Source organism: Mustela lutreola, chromosome 6 (genome assembly GCF_030435805.1).
Source record: "Mustela lutreola isolate mMusLut2 chromosome 6, mMusLut2.pri, whole genome shotgun sequence".
NCBI classification, from domain to species: domain Eukaryota; kingdom Metazoa; phylum Chordata; class Mammalia; order Carnivora; family Mustelidae; genus Mustela; species Mustela lutreola.
Window position 1 is genome coordinate 118169098 of NC_081295.1, and position 22037 is coordinate 118191134.

At 38.3% G+C, this 22037-nt stretch overlaps 1 protein-coding gene across 6 annotated transcripts in view; it reads left to right on the plus strand.

Moving 5' to 3' along the window:
• FKBP5 (FKBP prolyl isomerase 5) overlaps positions 1-22037 on the plus strand; it is a 121644-nt gene that overhangs the window by 79263 nt on the left and 20344 nt on the right. For all 6 annotated transcript variants that reach the window (XM_059178526.1, XM_059178525.1, XM_059178530.1 and 3 more), the window contains exons 5-6: positions 6501-6643; positions 7590-7704. In XM_059178526.1, the coding sequence (XP_059034509.1) occupies positions 6501-6643; positions 7590-7704 (258 nt within the window). The remainder of the gene's footprint in view (positions 1-6500; positions 6644-7589; positions 7705-22037) is intronic.

Below are 22037 nucleotides of genomic sequence, written 5' to 3' on the forward strand. Positions count from 1 at the left end.
ATAAAAAATTAAAAAAAAAAAAAAAAGTATGGTAGAAGCTTGCTTAACAAACTCCAGACTATGCTCTCCAATCTTTTTTGAAAATATGTTGAATAGTACTGCTGTGTTCTTACTCTGTGGTATGGTTCTACACTCTGCTTCAGCCAGTTCAAGTGGGCCTTGTCAATGCCCTCCAGCCACAGACCACTGGGGACACAGAGGTTATAGAACAAGTTGGGTTTATTACTCATTGTAGGGAGGGAAAATGCATATGGGAAATTGTGGGGTATTTTAGTAGGAGTGTTCAAAAGGATTTATTATGGAATTTGAGCTTGTATTAGGTGATTTGGGGAAGGGTTTAAGGAAGAGGGTCTTTGTTCTGGATGGGATATTGTTAGGATGTGGGCTGAGTCTTTGGGTATCTTAGTAAGTCTTATCTAGGGGGAAGGCTGAGTAGACAGAGACTAAAAGCTACACCTGCTGGAGAAGCAGCAGTCACCCCTGTCAGCCAGGAGAGGGGGATGTTTGGTATTTGGTAGGTTGCAAAATGACCTTATTTTTTGTCCAGACAAAATTTTGAAGTGTTTTTGTTTTGTCTCACTTTTTCATGGTCTCGGAGTGACCTTGTCTGATGTTGATGTTTTGTGAGATTGTTTATGTCCAACAGGAAAATAGCATGGCCTAGCTTCCCCCCAGCCTGCTTCAGACATCATTAAGGCCTAGCTGTCAGTGTCAAGCAGTTTCCACATGTTAGGGGCTGATTTTTCTTCCTCTTAGTAAGAATCAGTTGAAATATGTTTATCTCTATTGTGCTTTTTGTAATTATAGAATTTAATTAGATCATATATAAAATACTTCATGTTTTACATAAAACAATTCGTGTAGAAAGAAAGGATTATTTCAATGAAAACTTGAACATTTTTGGAAAGACTTACTAAGATGAATTGCTAAAATCATTTTTTTTTAGATTTTTATTTATTATTTATTTGACAGACAGAAATCACAAGTAGGCAGAGAGGGAGAGGTGGAAGCAGGCTCCCTGCTGACCAGAGAGCCTGATGTGGGGCTCGATCCCAGGACCCTGGGATCATGACCTTAGCCAAAGGCAGAGGCTTTATTCCACTGAGCCACCTAGGAGCCCCGCTGAAAGCATTTTTTAAATTGCTATTGAATTAGAGGTGGATAAAAGGCAAAAACAAGTAGGCCATTTAGACCACATTTTTACCAGAATTTTACTGATTGCTTTACAAGTATCTTCTGGTTCTCAGTCCACTTTAAAGAAACCCACATTATAAACTGAAATGATATATCATAATTATGATGTATACAGTAAAGATGATGTGAAACTTTTTATCACCAAAGCCACACCTACAGACAAGGAGTTAACTTTGTTACAAAGATTAGTGAATTAACATACTTCGATATGTTTTAATTTAAAATAAATGTTTGAGACATGTATATGTTCTTTTTTTGATTCCTCACTCAAAGCAACATTTTAAATTAACCTACCAACTATAGTTCCGATTTTCAGGTAACAGGCCTTTACTATGCAAAAAAAAAAAAAAAAAAGCTACATTAAGATTTAGATGCAGAATTGTTCATTGAAATTTAAAATGATAGAGGCGCCTGGGTGGCTCAGTGGGTTAAGCCCCTGCCTTTGGCTCAGGTCATGATTCCAGGGTCCTGGGATTGAGCCCCGCATTGGGCTCTCTGCTCAGCAGGGAGCCTGCCTCCCCCACCTTTCTCTCTGCCTGCCTCTCTGCCTACTTGTGATCTCTGTCAAATAAATAAAAACAAAAACCTTAAAAAAAATGAAAAATTAAAAATAAAAAATAAAATTTAAAATAAGAAAAAAGAACTTGTTTATTGATGGAGATGATGAAATCATAATCAAAAGGTGAAATAGTATATAGTTATTAAAAGTCATTTTTCAGATACTATCTTTTAATAAGAAAAATGCTCATACAATATGAAATGTAAAGAGTAAATCACAAAACCAAATAAACTATAACCAGAATTTTAAGAATGAATATGTAAAAATTTTAAATGCAAACAAAGTGTACATTTATAATTTGGAAGAAAATGAACCAGGAAATTGACAGTTTACCCCAAATACTGGGATTTCAGAGGTTTTAAATTTTATTTTCTATGCTCCTCTATACTTTCCAGGTATTCTATGATAATTGGAATACCTTTTTTTAATCAGGGGAAGTACATTTCTTTTTTAAAAGTTTTTATTTGAATTCTGATTTAGTTAACATAGTGTGATATTAGTTTCAGATATACAATTTAGTGATTCAGTATTTCAATACAATATTTGGTACTTATCACAAGGGGAAATACTATGGGTTGTTGTTGGTTTTATTTATTTATTTATTTATTTATAAAGATTTTATTTATTTATTTGACAGAGATCACAAGTAGGCAGAGTCAGGCAGAGAGAGAGGAGGAAGCAGGCTCCCTGCTGAGCTGAGAGCCCGATGTGGGACTCCATCCCAGGATCCTGGGATCATGACCCAAGCCGAAGGCAGAGGCTTTAACCCACTGAGCCACCCAGGTGCCCCCAATTGTTGTTGGTTGTTTTTTTTTAAAGATTTTATTTATTTATTTGACAGAGAGAAAGATCACAAGTAGGCAGAGGAGGGTGGGATGCAGACTGCAGGCTCCCTGCTGAGCAGAGAACCGGATGTGGGGCTCTATTCCAGGACCTTGAGATTATGACCTGAGCCGAAGGCAGAGGTTTAACCCACTGAGCCACCCAGGCGCTCCTGGTTGTTGTTGGTTTTTTTTTTTTTTTTTTTTTTCTTTTAAGATTTTATTTATTTAGCAGGGCCCCTGGGTGGCTCAGTCATTGTCTGCCTCTAGCTTGGGTCATGATCCCAGAGTCCTGGGATTGTGCCCCACATTGGGCTCCCTGCTCAGCAAGAGGCCTGCTTCTCCCTCTCCCACTCTCCCTGCTTGTGTTCCCTATCTCACCGTGTCTCCCTCTGGCAAATAATAAATAGAAAAGATTTTATTTATTATTTGAGAGACAGATTGAGAAAATGAGTGGGAGGAGGGGCAGAGGGAGAAGGAGACTCCCTGTGGAGCAGGGCGCCTGATGCAGGACTCAATCCCAGGACCCTGGGATCATGACCTAAGCCAAAGGCAGACGCTTAACTGACTGAGCCACCCAGGAGTCCAAAAGGAAATAGTTTTGTGGGGGAGGGAGGGGAATACTTTTTAAGAAGAGTGCCTGGATTGGCAATTTTAGAAATATAGACCTCTGTTCATACCCGTGTGGCTTTTTCCTCAGTGTGTTTCATTCAGTAATGGGAGCTCACTGTAAGAGAAGCTTTATGTTCCCAAATGAGAAAAAAAGCAAAGGCATGGGTATGATTTTTTTTTTTTTTTTTTTTTTTTTTAGCTTGAGGCTCCTATGGATTTAACTGACAGGTTAATGTTTCTGACTTCTAAGGCCAAGTGTAGACCTTATCTGTGAATTAAACTTTGGCTGATTGCTCTAATCACCACCCAAAAGCAAAAGCCCCTTGTTTGTAGTCTGTGTTAGTGTTTACTATTCTTTGTTTAAGATAAAAACAATATGTGTCTTTCTCTTCCACTAGCCATACTACATTGCATGGTCCTTAGAAGGAAAAAGGGAATGACCACCTTTGTATTAATAGCTATACCTTTGTTCCTTGGTAATTGGCTAAATGTCTTGAACAAATGTACAGTAGTAACCCCCACAATATGAAGATTTCCTGAAGGAGTATGTCTTAAAGTATGAGAGTTAATTAATAGTGGGAAAAAAAAATGTTCTTGAGAGCCCTCTCTAAAACCTAGCAATCTTTGAGAAGAATCAGTGACAGGAAAGCCAACCTATCAATGGCAGGCTTTACATTTTGTCTGAAGATTCTGGACTGTTTTCATAGTAGAACCATGTATGAGCATATAAATTGATGTAGCTATTTTGGAAGGGCATTTGGGCAATATGTCTATCAAATAAAAAATGCACGTCAACATTGCATTTCTAGGAATTTACCCTCGAGATTTACTTGCACAAGCTAGACAATCCTATATGGACAGATAGCCTTATTTACAATATTGTTGTTAATATGTTTCTCAATACAAGAGTGACTGGAACATTATCCTGCCATTTAGAAAGAGGTAGATCTATTTGTATTGATGATGATGATGTTGATGGCAGCTGTCCTTCTATTATTTATTATTATTATTATTTTTTAAAGATTTTATTTATTTATTTGACAGAGATCACAAGTAGTCAGAGAGAGAGGAAAAGAAGCAGGCTTCCTGCTGAGCAGAGAGCCCAATGCAGGGCTCAATCCCAGGACCCTGGGATCATGACCTGAGCCGAAGGCAGAGGCTTTAACCCACTGAGCCACCCAGGCGCCCCTATTTATTATTTTTATAAGTAGGCTCTACACCAAGCACAGGCTTGAACTCACAACCCCAAGATCAAGAGTTGCATGCTCTACCGACTGAGCCAGACTTCCCCAGTATGATTGCTGTTCTTTTTATCTAGTAATTCTTACAATATGGAAGGCACATTCTTACTATATGGAAGGCACTATTATTATCTACCTTTTGCAGATGAGAAACTGAGGCACAGTGGTTAAATAATTTGCCCATCACCCGTAAGGGGCGGACCTGGTATTTGAATCCATATAGTTTGAGGTTAAAACAGGCTGTACTTTAAAAAAAAAAAAACAAAAAAAAAAACAGGCTGTACTTTTACCCTCTAAAATGTACTTTCTTCTTTCTACACATGGAGAAAGATCAAGATATATATTAATGAGGGGGTGGGGCAGAGAGAATACCAAGCAGGCTCCATACCCAGAGTGGAGCCCAGCTCAGGGCTCCATCTCACAGCTCTGAGATCATGACCTGAGCCAAAACCAAGAGTAAGTTGCCCAACTGACTGAGCCACACAGGTGCCCCAAGACGTATATTAAATGAAAAGCCAAACTGAATGTATAGTCTGCTGTCATTTTGTTTCTTAAATCTTTTGAGAAATGACAGCACACACCGGAAGGATATAAAAAGAACAATAGTGGCTTCTTTTTTTTTTTTTTTTTAAAGATTGATTTATTTATTTGACAGACAGAGATCACAAGTAGGCAGAGAGGCAGACAGAGAGAGAGGAGGAAGCAGGCTCCCTGCTGAGCAGAGAGCCCGATGTGGGGCTCGATCCCAGGACCCTGGGATCATGACCCGAGCCGAAAGCAGAGGCTTTAACCCACTGAGCCACCCAGGCGCCCCGAACAATAGTGGCTTCTTACATGGAAAGAATGGATACCCTTTCACTTTATATCTTTCTCTCTTGTGTGTGCTTTAATATGTTATATATAACTTAGAAATTTTTAACTAAAACAAGTGTCTGATCTTTTGAAAGATTGTAATACTTAAGCTGTAGTCATAGTCATGAATGTTTAATCCATCTCTACTTACCTACGCAAGTATAGAGTTCCCCTTATTCTAATATCCTGTCATCCACTCTCACTTCAGGATAATAGCTTTCTTCAAAATTTACTTCCACTGGATTCATTGTTTACCTGAATTTGCTATCCTTAAGTTTTTGATTGACGTTGTACCTTATTTTCCTATTTTATTCCTTTAACTCACCTACGTTTTTTATTGTTTTCCAAAGGATTTGATACTGCTTATTGTAAGATATAATTACAATCATATAAGCCAGGGGCATGTAGGTAGCTCAGTCAGTTAAACGTCTGCCTTTGGCTCAGGTCATGATCTCAGGGACCTGGGATGGAGCCTGCTTCTCCCTCTCCCTCTGCCTTCCACTCTCCCTACTTGTGTGCTCACATGCTCACTCGCTCGCTTGCTCTCTCTCTCTCTCAAATAAAACAAATAAAAAACCCAATTATATAAGTTAATATAGTTCTACAGTTGAGCAGTAAAATCAACTTCTGTTTCCTGGAAGGGGAGAAGAAATTCTGAGTTCAGTAGTTCTTGTGATTTGACAAAAGAACACATAATCATATATTTTTTTAAATTCTTTTTTTCTTTTTCTAAATTTTGAGAAGACATCTTTCATGGGCCCTTTTATGCAATTTATACTTCTCCAGTTGTTTGGTGTTTTTGTTTATCCAACTAAATTATAAACTTCCTTAGGACAAATTCCATTTTATTCCAAACTATTTTTGTTCTATCTATACCTAGAAAAATGCCCTTATTATAGTTGAAATTATAAATTAAGCAACAACTATAACCCAGCTACATTTCAAAGATTATGTTATTGCCCCTTTTCAAAGATACAGTCTTTGAGCAATTTAGAAATTGATCCTACTTTCATTCTTCTCAGGAGGGAATCTACTCTGATCACCCTCAAAAATCACAATTTATTTCTTAGTGGGTAAATGTTACCAGATTCTTTTATAGCCCCTATTTTACTGAGTGTGTAATGTAAGGAGAATAGGAAATTTGTTTGAACTTGTGTTTTTGATGGTTAAATATTTTTAAATAGGGCCTGTAACTTTCAACCACATTTTTCTTTCTCTTAGGCCAAGTTATCAAGGCATGGGACATTGGGGTGGCTACCATGAAGAAAGGAGAGATCTGCCATTTACTCTGCAAACCAGAGTATGCATATGGATCGGCTGGCAGTCTTCCTAAAATTCCCTCGAATGCAACTCTCTTTTTTGAGGTAAGTACGTGTGCTATGTTGCCTTGTTAGCATCTGTTCTACTATAGTGCTGGCACTGAAGCAACAGGCAGTGGAACAAGTAGCTAGGCTTGCCACTGAGAATCAGATCCAACTTATTTATTTTGGAGCTTGGCTTCTTGAATTGTTTCCCACAAACCCAAGGGGTGTGTGCCAGTGCTTTCTTAGAAACGTGTTTCTGGCACAGAAAGGTCGTATCCAAATAAACAAAAGACACCAGGCTTAAGAAATAAAGGTTCTGGTCAGTGGTGGCGTGAGTATAACCTACTTGAAATTGCCCAGAAGATAGGTTGGAAAAGGGGAGGTAAGTGTTGAAGTGTACCCAAACCAAATTGTAAGGTATTCTCCTATTATACAGGTTTACTCTTTGTCACAGATCTCACTCCTTCATTAGAAGTGGTAGGTGGTAATAATATTATTTACCCTGTGTTGACTTTTATATATTTGTCCAAATCTGATTTAAAAAATTAAGGGAGGAAATGCCTGAAACATCATAACTAGGTAAAAAACACCTTTAGTTGATCATAGGCCTGATTCATAAGATTTATTTTTACATTGAAAAAGGGAATTCCATGAATCTGGGGTGGAAAGGTGGTGGCCTTTAGAGTCAGACAAAACAGTTCTGGGCCAGCACCTTGTAGTTCTGGCTTTTTGCCCACAAGGCAGCTTTCCTAGTATTTCCTGTCTGTCTTTGCACTGCAGCCCCACAGGATGTAGTCCTAGACATTGTCATTACGTGAAGGCTCTTTCCAGGTATTGAAAGTGCAGTGTTCTTTTTCCCTACTTTTCCAATAACTGAGATGCATAGATAAATATAAAAGAGTTTTATTTTGTAAAATGAAAGGAGAATTGGTTGCCCTTGTCTTTAAGTATGTTCTGTTGGCTCTGTTTGGTCTTATCTCAGCCAGATCCTTTTTTTCCTTTCTAGATTGAGCTTCTTGATTTCAAAGGAGAGGATTTATTTGAAGATGGAGGCATTATCCGAAGAATCAAACGGAAGGGAGAAGGATATTCAAACCCAAATGAAGGAGCAACAGTAGAAAGTAAGTGTTGCTGTGACAACAATACTTAGTCCTTAAAAGCTGGGTTCAATTTATGGGGATAAAATGAAGATTTCTTTCTAAAAATAGGTTTATAGTAATAAATATAGCCCAAGAATAGTTTCAAATTGAACATTTATTAAATAGTGAATTTATTTGGTAAATATTCATTCCAGCATGTCCATGCCAGGTCCTGTACCAGCTTCTGTAGACCCAGAAAGTGAATAAAAGGTAATCCCATCCATCAAGTCCAAATCTATGGACTCCTTCATGTGCCAGCAACTAAGTTAGCTGCCTTACATATTTATTTATTCATTTATTTCTCCCAGTAACATTATGAGATAAGATTTATTATCCCCAGGTAAGAAAAGTAAGTTGAGGGAAGTTACATAAATTGCCCAAGATTACAGAGTTTCTAAACAGAGCAGTTAGATTGTAGTGCACTTCAGAACTCTCAAACCCATTTCACTGGCTTTTCTCAAGATGAAAAAGTTCATCTTATATCAAAATTGGATAAAATTGTTCATTCTATTCTAGGAGACCTTGGTTCAAGTTCTCCTTTGCCATTTATTGGATGACTTAAAGCTATTCCATTTTTTATTTGCTAAGTTGGGAGTAAGGATACTACTGAGGACTGGCATACTGATCACTCCTCCTTCCCTCCTAGAGTACGTTCGACATACTGTCATATACCCCATTTGTTATCATGTACCCTATACTATAATCAGTGCTTGCCCCTTTGCCCAGTATTCAGATTGAGCACCAGAATCTTTCTTCATTTTTTTAGTTCCAGCATCACCTACAGTGCTCTCCACTGTAGGTATAAGGTAGATGCTCTCTACATGGACAGATGTTTGAAAGATGCCATTCGCTGGGCTGAAGTACTTTCAAAAAGTTGTGAGAAGACATGGAAAAATACTTCCACTAAGAAAACACTCAAAGCACTAAAATAGGATGGCAAATGAACTATGATAAAAATTTTATATAAAATTTTTATTTTATTTAAAATATTTTATTTAAATATTTTCTTTAAAATAAAGAGTTCATTTGGAAAAGTAAACTAGAATGGTTGATCTTCTTATCTTTACCATTGTTTATACTATTTGAGACCCATGTTTCATTTCTCAGAGTCTGGCAAATTAGTTCAGATTGAGTTATACCAATTGTAATACTGTACTATTATAGTTGAAATGTTTAGGTGACTATTATCATGGTAACTTTTGGAAAAAATGAAGAGGATCTCACATGTTGGAGAAATAGCTAGACCAGGAGTCAGAGATAGGATTCTGGCTTCAGCTGACTCTAACTAGCCCTTGCCTCTCTGAGTGTTAGCTTCCTTCCTTTCTAATGACACAGGGGTAGACATCTTGATTTGTAAGGTCCTACTAGCACTGAACATTCCATGACAGAATTCTAGGAAAGTTACAGGGATGATAGAAAATTACCTTGAGAGGCGCCTGGGTGGCTCAGTGAGTTAAGCTGCTGCCTTCGGCTCGGGTCATGATCTCAGGGTCCTGAGATCGAGCCCCACATCAGGCTCTCTGCTCAGCAGGGAGCCTGCTTCCTCCTCTCTCTCTGCCTGCCTCTCTGCCTGCTTGTCATCTCTCTCTGTCAAATAAATAAATAAAATCTTTAAAAATAAATAAATAAATACATAAATAAAAAGAAAATTACCTTTAGCAAATGTACAAAAGGTTATCTATAATATATATTTTAATTTTTTATTATGAAAATTTTCAGACATATACAACAATAGAGATTTTTCCCCGTATGATATAGTAACTCCCCAAATTCAACAATTTATAATGAATATTTTTAAACTGGAGGTTTTTGGCAAAATAAAAGGAAAAATTTTCCTGATTATTGACAATGCCACAAAGCCACCACTGCAGAGTTAACTTTGGGGCAGGCTAAATTCAATCAGATCTTGCTTTTAGTAGTATTTTCAGTGGGAGTCTTTATTTTTAGCTTTCCATTTTAAAATAATTTTCAACTTACAGACAAACTGTGAAACTAGTACAGAGAATATCTCCTATATGCTTCACCCAGCTTTCTCTAATGTTCACATCTTCCCTTGCCACGGTACATCTATCAAAGTCAGGAAATTAACCTTGATGCAATACTATTAACTGTTCTGCAGATCTTATGTGAATTTCATCAGTTCCCACACCGATGTCCTTTTTCTGGTCCATGGTCAGATTCAGGATCCACCATTATTATTGTATTTAGTCCCTCTAATAGTAGCCTCTCCAGTGTGTGACAGTTGGTAAGTCTTTCTGTGATTTTCATGACTTTAACACTTTTGAAGACAACTGGCTGATATAGAATATACTTCAGTTTGGGTTTGTCTGATTAGATTGAAGTTACACATTGTTTTGAAAAATACCATATAAGTGATGTTGTGCCCTTCTCAGTTCTTCATTATCAGGGGGTACATGTTAGTGATGATACTAACTTAGGTCCCTTGGTTAAAGTGGGGTCTGCCATGTTTCTTCTTTGTAAAGTTCCTATTTTTGCCTTACTAAGTATCTCACTGGCAGAGAACTACTAGGAGACCATGCGGAGGTTTTTTATATCATATCTTCACGTGCTGATTTTAACGTCCATGAATAATTTTTGTATGCAGCAGTTATTACTGTAGTACTTTCCCAGTGGTAATTTTTCTACTTCCATTGTTCTTCTACAGTTTAATTGGAACTCTGCTATAAGGAAGAGCTGCCTCTCCTCCCCTGTTTATTCAGTTATTTTCAATAGTGTGGACTCAAGGAAACTTATTTTATTCTGTAGGTTATTATTCATTGCTATTCTTATTTGTTGCTCAAATTGTCACAGGTTTGACCATTAGAAGATTCTTTTCAATGTACCTTGATTTTTAAGCACTTCCTTTTTTTTTTTTTTTTTTAAAGATTTTATTTATAAGGTGCCTGGATGGTTCAGATGGTTAAGTCTCTGCCTTCAGCTGAGGTCACAATCTCCGGGTCCTGGGATTGAGCCCCATGTCAGGCTTCCTGCTCAACAGGGAGTCTGCTTCTCCATCCCCCTCTGCCTCTCCCCTGCTTGTTTTCTCTCTCTCAAGTAAATAAATAAAATCTTTTTAAAAAGCAATTTTACGGGCGCCTGGGTGGCTCAGTGGGTTAAGCCGCTGCCTTCGGCTCAGGTCATGATCTCAGGGTCCTGGGATCAAGTCCCGCATCGGGCACTCTGCTCAGCAGGGAGCCTGCTTCCCTCTCTCTCTCTGCCTGCCTCTCTGCCTACTTGTGATTTCTCTCTGTCAAATAAATAAATAAAATCTTTAAAAAAAAAAAAAAAAAAAAAAAAGCAATTTTACTTAATTGTTTTAGAGAGAACAAACAGAGGGAGAGAATCCCAAGCAGACTCCATGCTAAATGCAGAGCCCGACCCAGGGCTCAGTCTCATGACCCCAAGACCGTGACCCTAGCTGAAAACAACAGTTGGACGCTTAACCAGCTGAGCCACCCAGGTGCCCTAGTATTTCCTTACTTTTGGTACAAGATGCTCTAGGCTCATTTTGTAACTTCCTTGCCCCAGGGCTGGAATTAGCTGATTCGCTGAGGAGCTCTGATTTATTAGAGAAGGGTATTTAGAAACCAAGATCCAGGTGCTAGGTATACTCACACTATGGAATGTTACTGCTTCTAGAACCTCTTAAGCAGACAGAGCTAGGAAATGTATGTGCCTCAATATGCATCTATAACCAACTACAGGTATTCTTTCTCAATCTGTATATATATTACAAACTATGAGTACATACTAACACTCAGAGTTCCGGTCCAATACCACTGCTTTATTCTCACCTCCCTTTGCTTATTTAAAACTGCTTTCTCCAGCAGTGAGAAACCTCACTCTCATTATCCACAATATATTTATTTAATTGTAGTTTATACAGAAAGTAGTTTTAAAATTGCTATCCCACACCCTGTGAGAAACAAACTTTCTAAATATAGGAAATACTTGTGCATAGTTCCTTTAATCATGAGCCTTCAAGCTTACATTTCAAAACACTGCTTCCAACTTCCAATAATTCCTTTTCCTCACTCCCTCCAGTGTGGTCATGCTATTCCTTTATAATGCAGTTATGTTCATTTGTTATGTTTGTGTCCAGCACACACTGGTTGATGTTAACTATTTATTTATGTTTGGGGTAGATGAAACATTACCATGATTTTTTTTTTAAGATTTTATTTATTTACTTATTTATTTGTCAGAGAGAGAGAGAGAGAGAGCACTGGCAGATGGAGGCAGAGGGAGAAGAGGGCCGAGCAAGGAGCCCCATGTGGGACTCGATCCCAGGACGTTGGGATCATGACCTGAGCCGAAGGCAGCTGCTTAACCAACTGAGCCACCCAGGCATCCCCCATGTTTCTAAACTATACAATAAGATATACACAGAAATGTTTTCCCCCCTCATCTCTACTAACTTGTTCTCATTTTCCCATTATTTCTACCTTCCTTCCTACCTACCTCCTTTGACCACTAGTCACAGTTCCTGGTTTATACTTCTTCTATTTCTTCTGCAAAAATGAGCTAATATCTGGGTTTTTTCCCTCTTATATCTCCTTCCCTTAACATTACTATAAATGGATTTTAGAAATATTTGATTAATTCTTTATCTCATTTTACTTTTTCTACTTCCAAATATCTTAAGACAGGGTTATGACTGATTTTTGTCTCTCATCTTGTTAGGATTGTACTTTCCTGGGAAATTTTAGAGTAAATGGTTTATTTTTACTTTTTCTCCCAAAAGCCCTTTTTGGTTTTCTGGAACAAATCAGTTATATAAAAATGTATTTTCACTTATCAAGGGTAAGGTGTCCTGCTTTTCCTCTTTGAAACAAGTTTGCCGTGTGTGGGAGGAAGACCGAAGGTTGACTGTCTGAAACCACGATCACCTTGTTCTGGGAAAGGCTTCTTCGTCTTTACCAGTTTGCCATTTCTGATAGCATCACCTATACATTTAGATTCAAGGTCAGGAAGACATCCCAGAACTAAAACCAGTTCTGCAGTGAAGGGAACAGGAGACAGTGATGATCCATCATATATCATTATAGACACACAAGAGTTAAGAGTGCCTGTCACTTCTGTGAAAAAGGACAGTGAATAGTTGGGGAGGGACACACAAGTTTTGGAAGTGATGGACTTGAATTCTGAGTTTTGGAATCACTATTTGATATTCTTAGGACTTTAGACATGTTACTTGACTACCTTGGGCATCCAGATTTGTCATCTGTAAAATAGGAATGATAATCTTTATACTCACACAGGTTATTGTGACAGTTAAATGAAGAAAGTTGCCTAATACAGGACATTTAATTTCTTTTTCTACCCTATATTCTGCTTATATAATTTATTTTGCTTCCTGAAAGTAGATTTAAGGAAGGAAATCCTTGACTCCTCTTTATCTTATATCCTATATCCAATTCATCACCAAATTCTTTTGACTCTACCAGAGTTGACCTAAACCCCTGACTAGTTTGCCTTTGTTGTTAACAACAGTCTTCAAATTAATTTTATAGCTTCTTAATACTAATTGTACCTAAATCCTATTTCTCCAGGATTGTCGTTTATTTGGGTTTTGAAGAATAAAGTTATGGACTGAATCAAAAGGCTTTTATTGAATTACGAACTTTTGCTTCCTTTTAATTATTTTGTATGTGCAAGGGGAGAGAACTTATGTTCATTGACAGGATTTATTCTTCCTCAAAGAATTTTTTAAAGATCTTATTTATTTGAGAGAGAGAGAGAGAACTCAAGCAGGAGGAGGGGCAGAAGGAAAGGGTGTGAAGCACTACGGAGCAGGGAGCCTGACACGAGACTGGATCCCAGGACCCTGGGATCATGACCTGAGCTGAAGGCAGACGCCTAATTGAACCGCCTAGATACCCCTCAAAAATTTTTTTACCCTCTCTGTCAGGATCCTAATAATTGCAGATCAATTTTTAGATTCTGTTCCAGTGTGTTTTTCTTATGTCAATTAAGATGACCATCTTGTCATTTTTCTTCAATCTTGTTCTTTGTCCATTAAAAAAAGAAAGTTGGGGGGCGCCTGGGTGGCTCAGTGGGTTGGGCCGCTGCCTTCGGCTCAGGTCATGATCTCAGGGTCCTGGGATCAAGTCCCGCATCGGGCTTTCTGCTCAGCAGGGAGCCTGCTTCCTTCTCTCTCTCTTTCTGCCTGCCTCTCAGTGTACTTGTAATTTCTCTCTGTCAAATAAATAAATAAAATCTTTAAAAAAAAAAAAAAAGAAAGAAAAAAAAAAGAAAGTTGGTGTTCTAAGGTAGTCTGTTTGACAGTGGGATGAAGACTGATACTTTAGTCATCATACTTTAGTTGCCAACAGTAGCTACATGGTTACCTTTAAGTTTTGCTTTCTTAGAAATCTGACATAAGACTCTAAATAGCTAACACTCCTTCCCCAAGTTTTCTGTTGGGTCACTTTTTTTTTTTTTTTTTTTTTTTTTTAAGATTTGTTAATTTCAGTACTTTGAGTAGATATATCAAAATGCTGGCTGTTTGTGGCTCTCTCGCTTCACACTGCCTTCAACCTCATTTGAATGCAAAAAATGCAGACAGTCATCACTGTTTTCAAATATGAACATTTCAGCAGAACCACCTGCAGAATTCAGTTTACTGGAATACCCTTCCTTCTCACGTCCTTTCCCTACCCAGATTCCACTCAATTCCTAAGAGATGGGCAAGGGGTTTGGAGAATGATTTTTTAAGAAAGAGTAAGAAATCCAAAATTGTGCTGGAAAATGGAATACAAGAAGTGGATCAGAAATTATGAAGAATTTCTGGAATAAAGTAGATAAAATTGGACAGTTGGAAACTAGACTTAGGAAACCCAACTCAAAACAGGTGTAGAGAATATCTCTGCAGAGGTACATACCATTCTTCTCAACAAACTTGGGCAGAACTCCAAGCTCATGGTCAGCTGGTGCAAGGGAGCGAAAGCAGGCTATGGGGCAATCATCAGGTTTCTTATAAAACAATATGGAACAGCTGGGGTAGTAAACTTTAGTAGCAGTATTCAACTTTGGCTGAATTTAGAATTACCTGGGGAGCTTTTAAAATCCTGATGCCCAGACCAGCTAAATAAGAATCTTAAATCTCATAGGCTGGAACTCCAGGCACACATTTTTAAACTCTCTGGGTGATTCTAATTTGCAACCAAGGATTGAGAATTACTCTAGGGTCTAGCTGTGTCTTTGCTCCTGGGCTAAAGTCAGTAAGGCCAGATTTCTAAAATAAAATAGGGATCTCTGCCTCAAAAGACTCCCTGTATTAGGAGTTGGACTAGAGAATGAGGACATATTGAATGGCTTGAACTTATAAAGCAGATTTGAAGGGGAAGGAATGTGAAATAGCTCTGTGCAACAATAAAGAGGCTCAAGTGTTTTATTCCTGAAATAAGACCTTTTCGTATATCACAACTGGGGAAAGGTTTCCCCAGCCTTCATGGGCGCATTGTGCTCAGCTCATAATAAATACTTCGTAAATGTTTCTGGAAACCCCACCCCTAGTTTCCCATAATCAGCTCACCCCTTTGGGGGAAAGACTACCATCGAAATGTATCCGACTACTTAGAAAAACTGGAAACCAGTGCCAGATATCAACAATCATTTGATCTTTTTGAATCCATCCTTTATAATATGACTAGATAACAAAGAAATGTCAGCAAGTACCCATGAGAAAAAGAAGCACCAAGATAGACTAAGAAGAAATAGAAGAGAACTTTTAAAATACTTATTATTACTGGGGTAATAATATTACTGGGTGGCCCAGTTAGTTAAGCGCCGAACTGTTGATTTCAGCTTAGGCCATGATCTCAGGGTTCTGGAATCAAGCACCATATTGGGCTCAGCATTCAGCACAGAGATCTATTCATCCCTCTCCCCCTGCTCCTCCCTCATCCCCATGCGAACACATGTGCTCTCTCTCTCTCAAATAAATTAAAAATCTTTTAAAAATACAATACTTATTACCGTCTTCAGAAAATCCAAGATATGGAAGGTGGAAGAAAGAAGATAGGGATGAAAAAATCAAAGCTAGACCAATTGAATCCAATCAAACGTGACAGAAAAAAATTTCCTAAAGATAGAAGAGGCTTAAGAGCCTAAAGTGCCAGTTGAGAGGGGCCTACAGCAGTAAAGAATGCTTTTTCCCCTAGATACATTCTGATAAGATTTCTTAATCCACAGCTTAGAAGAAAATTTTGAGCTTTTCCACGGAGGAACAAGCTCTATGCAAAGCAGTAAGAATCACAATGACATCAGACTTACTCATGATACTAAACACTACATGGCAATGCTTTGAGCATTGCGACTATGAGAACCCTGCATCAGGCTCACACTGGGCATGGAGCCTGCTTGAGATTCACTCTCCACCTCTCCCTTTCCTTCACCATCCTCCCTCTCTCACATGTTCCCTCTCTCTTTCTCTCAATAAATAGGTAAGTATCAAAAACCAAGTGGTACCAAAAATGGAAAATAGAGGAATCATTTCATTTATGCCCATGTTGAGACCTGATAGAGCTATGAGGTTTTTTTGGTTTTGTTTTTCATATGCTTTTTAAGTATTTGTGAATGTCCTGGTAAATTTGGTCCAGTGAGAGAGAGCAAATTCTTGAAACCACTTTATTATATGTTTTCACAAAATAAAGTAGTGTGGCACTTGGTCTAAAATGGACACTGTTTATTCTTTCAAATATCTTGAATTTATGTAGCTCCTTGTAAAAAAGGCAGCTTCAAGTCTTCAGGTAGAGTAAAATCTTAGTAGAAAATAGTCTTTTTTGTTAATTTAAAAAATCCAGCCAATGGATCATTTATTTTAAAATAGTATTAAAATACATGGGGCGCCTGGGTGGCTCAGTGGGTTAAAGCCTCTGCCTTCGGCTCAGGTCATGAACCCGGGGTCCTGGGATCGAGCCCCACATCGGGTTCTCTGCTCAGCGGGGAGCCTGCTTCCTCCTCTCTCTCTGCCTGCCTCTCTGCCTACTTGTGATCTCTGTCTGTCAAATAAATAAATAAAATATTTTAAAAAATAGTATTAAAATACAGAAGCTCCATATCAGTAAAAAATTTAAATAGCTCTTGGAATTTATTAAAAATAGGAGTACTGGACGCCTGGGTGGCTCAGTGGGTTAAGCCGCTGCCTTCGGCTCAGGTCATGATCTCAGGGTCCTGGGATCGAGTCCCGCATCAGGCTCTCTGCTCAGCAGGGAGTCTGCTTCCTCCTGTTCTCTCTCTCTGCCTGACTTTCTGCCTACTTGTGATCTCTCTCTGTCAAATAAATAAATAAAATCTTTAAAAAAAAAATTAAAAAAAAAATAGGAGTACTGACTAGTATTCAAAAAGGAAAATTCCCAGAAGTAAGTGAAAATCACTACCATTTTCCTTAAGGCCCTGTTTTCAAACTAATTGTTAAATAAATATTTACTATCTGGCCTTGAACTGTGTGTTAGGCACTGTAAGGTACAAAAGAAGGGGAAGACATTGTCTTTGTCTACGAACTTTGAGTTTTATTCATATTGCGACAGCCCTCTCTGTGGAGCCATTAAGTGGCTTCTCGAGCAGAAGTTCAAAAACATGTTTAATCTGGTATAATTTACCTCTGATTGCAGAAAAATAATCATAGCCAACTTCCATTGAGTTCACCTCTGTGTATCACAATGTCTTCATATAGTAGGTACCCTGACATAAGAATGAACGAATGCAAAAAAAAAAAAAAAAAAGAATGAACAAATGCCAGGTGTTGGGCTAACAGCTTTCATTCGGGCCCTGATTTAATCCTCTCTGCAATTGTTAGTTAGCTCTATTTTGTGGATGGAGAAACTGAGCTTCAGATAATTTAGATGATCTTGCCCAAAGCCACAACTGTTAAGTGGCAGAATGGGATTGGAATCCAGGTCTGACTAAAGTGCTCTCCCCGTGTAAAGACAGGAGTGGTGCAGATTTGTGTTCGTGTAGGATTTGTTGCTGTGTGTATGGTCCCTATTTAGACTAAGATCTATCACCTCTCATCCATGTGCATGAATTCTTCTAGTTCGGTAGCTGGGGTATCTGCCTGCCTGCAGTTAGCCGTTGCCCCTCAGTTCTGTCAGCGATCGCACGGTGGTGTTTGGTCGTCTTGCACAGTAGAAAGTGGTGCAGAGGAGGAGGAAGGCAGTTTGGGGGAAATCTGACCACCATGCTTGCAGTTTCTCTTCTAATCAGTGATTAATATGCCTCTCCTGATTTAGAACTCCATCTCTGTTTCCTTATTTGCCTTTTCAGGGGGTCATTAAGAATCCACTATCTCTTGGATGTTCTGCTCTATTAGGCAGGCAGAGAGAAACTCATTTGGCATGACCTAGGCAGCAGAAAAAACCCTTGCCATGTGGGAGTAACCTGTCACAACCTGGTTTTCTCTGGCCAGATGACTGGTCTTGTCTAGTAGTAATGCCATTACAACATTCCCATTCAGATCCCCATGACCCAGTAATTGTTTTGGGAACGAGTGCAAAGCTATCAGACACCAGCTACTATAATTAGAAAAGGGGAAAACAGACACTCACCAGAGCTAACGTCTTTAGGCTGGAGCATTTACGGCACATTTTTTTTTTTTTTAGGTTATGGAGCCTCCTTCTCAGTTTTGCTTCCTAAAATACAAAGTCTAGTTTTTGGGTTCTCGCATTCCAGTTTTTGTTACTGCAGTACACTCTCCTTTCCCCCCCTATTTTAATCGTAGTACAAATTGCTGTCAGCACATCGAGTTCATGTGCCAGCCACATTCAGAACAGAGTGTTCTGTGCTCTTCAAAACAAAATTGCTCTAGGGCAGTAAGAGAACAATAAGTCAGAGCTCCAGTTTAAGTGATGTTTTGCAGCAGACCCGGCTTACTTGATGTGGTTACACTCGGATTGCTCAGCAAAGCTCGGGTAATTTCATTTGGTTTGACTTCATGGGGTTTGGAGGACCTCCCTCCTCCAAGTTCCATGGACTTTAAGTCAAGAGAAAATGTTCCTTTTTTGTGTCTTTTTTTTTTTTCTCTCTACTGAAAAAGCCCTAAGTAGAAGCATCCTGTATGTACTTTTATTCTCTTTGGACACGTCATAGATCATTTACTTCCCGTAAATCATGCTGGTTGGAATTAGCAACAGACCTCCTGAGCCCTAGAGGCTGAGCTCCCAGTGAGTCATGATGGTTATTATTAAATATTTATTAAGTGAGTATTTGTACTAAGAGATGCAAGGTCAAAAGCAACCACAGGTCTTCCTAGCCAGAGCTGCCACGGTTTTCTTTTGTATCAGTTGTTGAGACAATTAAACAAAAACAAAACCCAAGCATTGGACCTGGAGGAGCCAGGCATGTTTGATCTGTCACCATGAAGGGGGCCCCTGCTGTGGCAGTCGGTGGCATTTCTGTGGCTCCAGGGTGGTGTGTGAGTTCTTGTCAGCAGTCTTGCAGAACTTGTCACACCAGTGTTCCTAGTTTAGAAATCAGTTAACAGAGAGATAGCCTTTGCTACTTGTAGATGTAAAGAACCAGTGGGTTATATACTCCTTGAGCCTGTGACACCTTCTCTCACACTGACATTCCAGATTTGAAAAGGCTGTGGTTTTCTTTGTACATATGAACTGGTATGTGTGTGTGCGTATGCTTGTATGTATCAGTTGAAGATTTGATGGCGCGTAGGTAGTGTTCAGGTCCAACTTAAAAGAGTTGTATTTACCAAAAAAAAAAAAAAAATCAGTCCATATAAAAGGTACTAAATATGAGAATTATTGAGGATTTTTATTTTCCTATAAGGTAGCCATAAAAATTGGTTCTTTCATTTATTATCTTTTATTGTCTTGCTTTCATTATAGTTTCCTAACCTTCCTTGTAATTTTAAATCTTTTTTTGCTTGCTTACTTCACTTATCTTTCCCAACACATTTATTAGTAGCCAGTCTTTTTTTCCCCCTAATATGGGTTGTCCCACGTAAAGAGAACTTCTAAAATTATTTATATAATTTTAACATCAAGTACATGCATCAAGCTGAAAACTAGCCTAGGAAACTGACACACAGGCAGGAATCCTTTGCAGAGTCTCTGGATTTCCTGTTTTGAAAACACATTCAAACTTGATCAACCAAAAACCACAATGAATGTACTGATAGTTTCCTCCCCGACGAAATGTACTCTCCTTTAGGGAGGAAGACATTTCTAACAATAAACCTCAGACAGAAAAATCTGTCAGCTGAGTTGTGATATAATAGGATAATAAGTCTTAAGACTTGAGACTATTCCTCAATTCATGAGCTGAAACTCACTTTGCTCAGCAATTTTTTTTTTCATGAAAAGTATCATTGCATTAGTCTACATCAAATTTCTTGGGCAGATTTTAAAATATGTAAGAGCATAAACTTCTCAGGACTTTGAATTCCTTTAGCAACATCAGTTTTTATTTATTTAAGTAAAAATATCTTAAGCCTTAGACACCCTGCAGAAGCTCTCTAGATGTATCTGAAAATAAAGCTGAATTTATTTTGAGACTGTTTTCCAGTACAAAAGAATTTTCAATGTGCTATCAATTGATTGAGTTTTATATGATCTAGAACATTCCAAGAGTGATTGTAATAGAGAGGATCATCTACTTTTATGACTGTGGGAGATGGAGCAAAATTCCTGTATATCAACTCCACCCTGAGAGCCAGTGTATTGCTTGCCCTTGTTTGGAAAGTCACACCTCTCTCTAATTTGGCCCAAGTTTCTTGGACTCCATCCTACGTCTTTGTTGGAAGCACATCAGGATGGTCTTATCCTAGTAAATCAGAAAAGGATAGAGAACTTTATTTATTTATTTTTAAGATTTTATTTAGTTGACAGAGTGTGAGAGAGAAAGGCAGAGCGGCAGGCAGAGGGAGAGAGAGAAGCAGGCTCCTCACTGAGCAGAGAGCCCGATGTGGGGCTCAATCCCAGGATCCCAGGATCATGACCTGAGCCAAAGGCAGATGCTTAACCCACTGAGCCACCCAGGCACCCCAAGATAGAGAGCTTTAAAGCATAAATGTCCATGTGACATTGTGGCTCTTGACAACTATACCACTACCATTTGCTTTTCAGGGTTTCTCGAATTTTTCAGGCTTGGGCTTAAAGGTAATCTGATCAAATAATTAACTGCAGGAATTGGCTTTGAAGCTGGTTTCTGGCCGGTATCAGAACTGTATCACTGGGTCATAGTATCATAGAATTGTAGAGCTTCAGAAGACCTTTGAGATCATGTAATTCAAAAGTAGAGTAAGTTGGAATTGAATTTGTGTTTGGAAACTAATAATTGTCTCATGAAACAAGTATAACAGAATGAGTAATTTTTAGTCTTTCTAAAGCAAGTTAAAGTTAGAGAAACTGGTGTTAGAAAAGAAGAATTTTAGGAAATTGTTACATTTGAATCTAGGCCATTACAGAGTTTAGAATAAAGAATTTTCTTAGGAAAAGACCAATTATTACATTGCTTGGTGACTGCTGTGCTATTGGGTGAGCCATCCATTTTTTCTTACTGAGTCAAAGACCCAAGTGGAAGAGAATGAATGTCCTTCATATGAAAAGTAGTTGGAAAGATTCAGAGAGTTGCTTATCCTAGAAAAAAAAGTAATGGATCAAGAAAAAATACATATCTATATGCATTCTTCCTATTTTGTCTTGAAACAAAAGCTTTTTATCTGATAGGAAATCACCGTGGGAATGAGGTGAGTGAGTCTAAGTGGAACAGGAAATTAGGCCCCAAGAAAGTGACCTCTTAACATTTCAGAAGAGTTGTTAAATAATTTGATTTGTGAAGTTATAGTAGACTGGTGATTCCTTCACACTTTACAATTATCACTCCACTAAGGCATATAGCTATGATACAGTTATTGGTGATGCTGGCTTTGAGTTTTCTGTTTTTACTCAAATATATTTGTGAATGAGATTAAGACTTAAGAAAGAAAAAAGAGCTGCTTTATTCAGTTAACTTTTGTTTATTTTGGGGAAATAGTCATTTGGTTTTTTTTTCCCCCAAGCATCTCAAGTCAAAATGTAGTTACAAATGTTTATGTCATTATATACTTGATACTAAGTTCGTTGCACCTTGATAATTATCTATTAAATATTCAAGCATTTCTTGATCCTGTGTTATAGGTGAGGAAATTTCTGTCTTGTAGTAGGTTTAAATTAAACCTGTGTTCTGCTTTATTATCCCCTAAGTTATCTTTTTTTTTCAAGATTTATTTATTTATTTTATATAGAGATGATGGAGGGCAGAGGGAGAGGGCAAGAGGAGAGGGACTCCTCAAGCAGACTCCCCACTGCTGAGCAGGG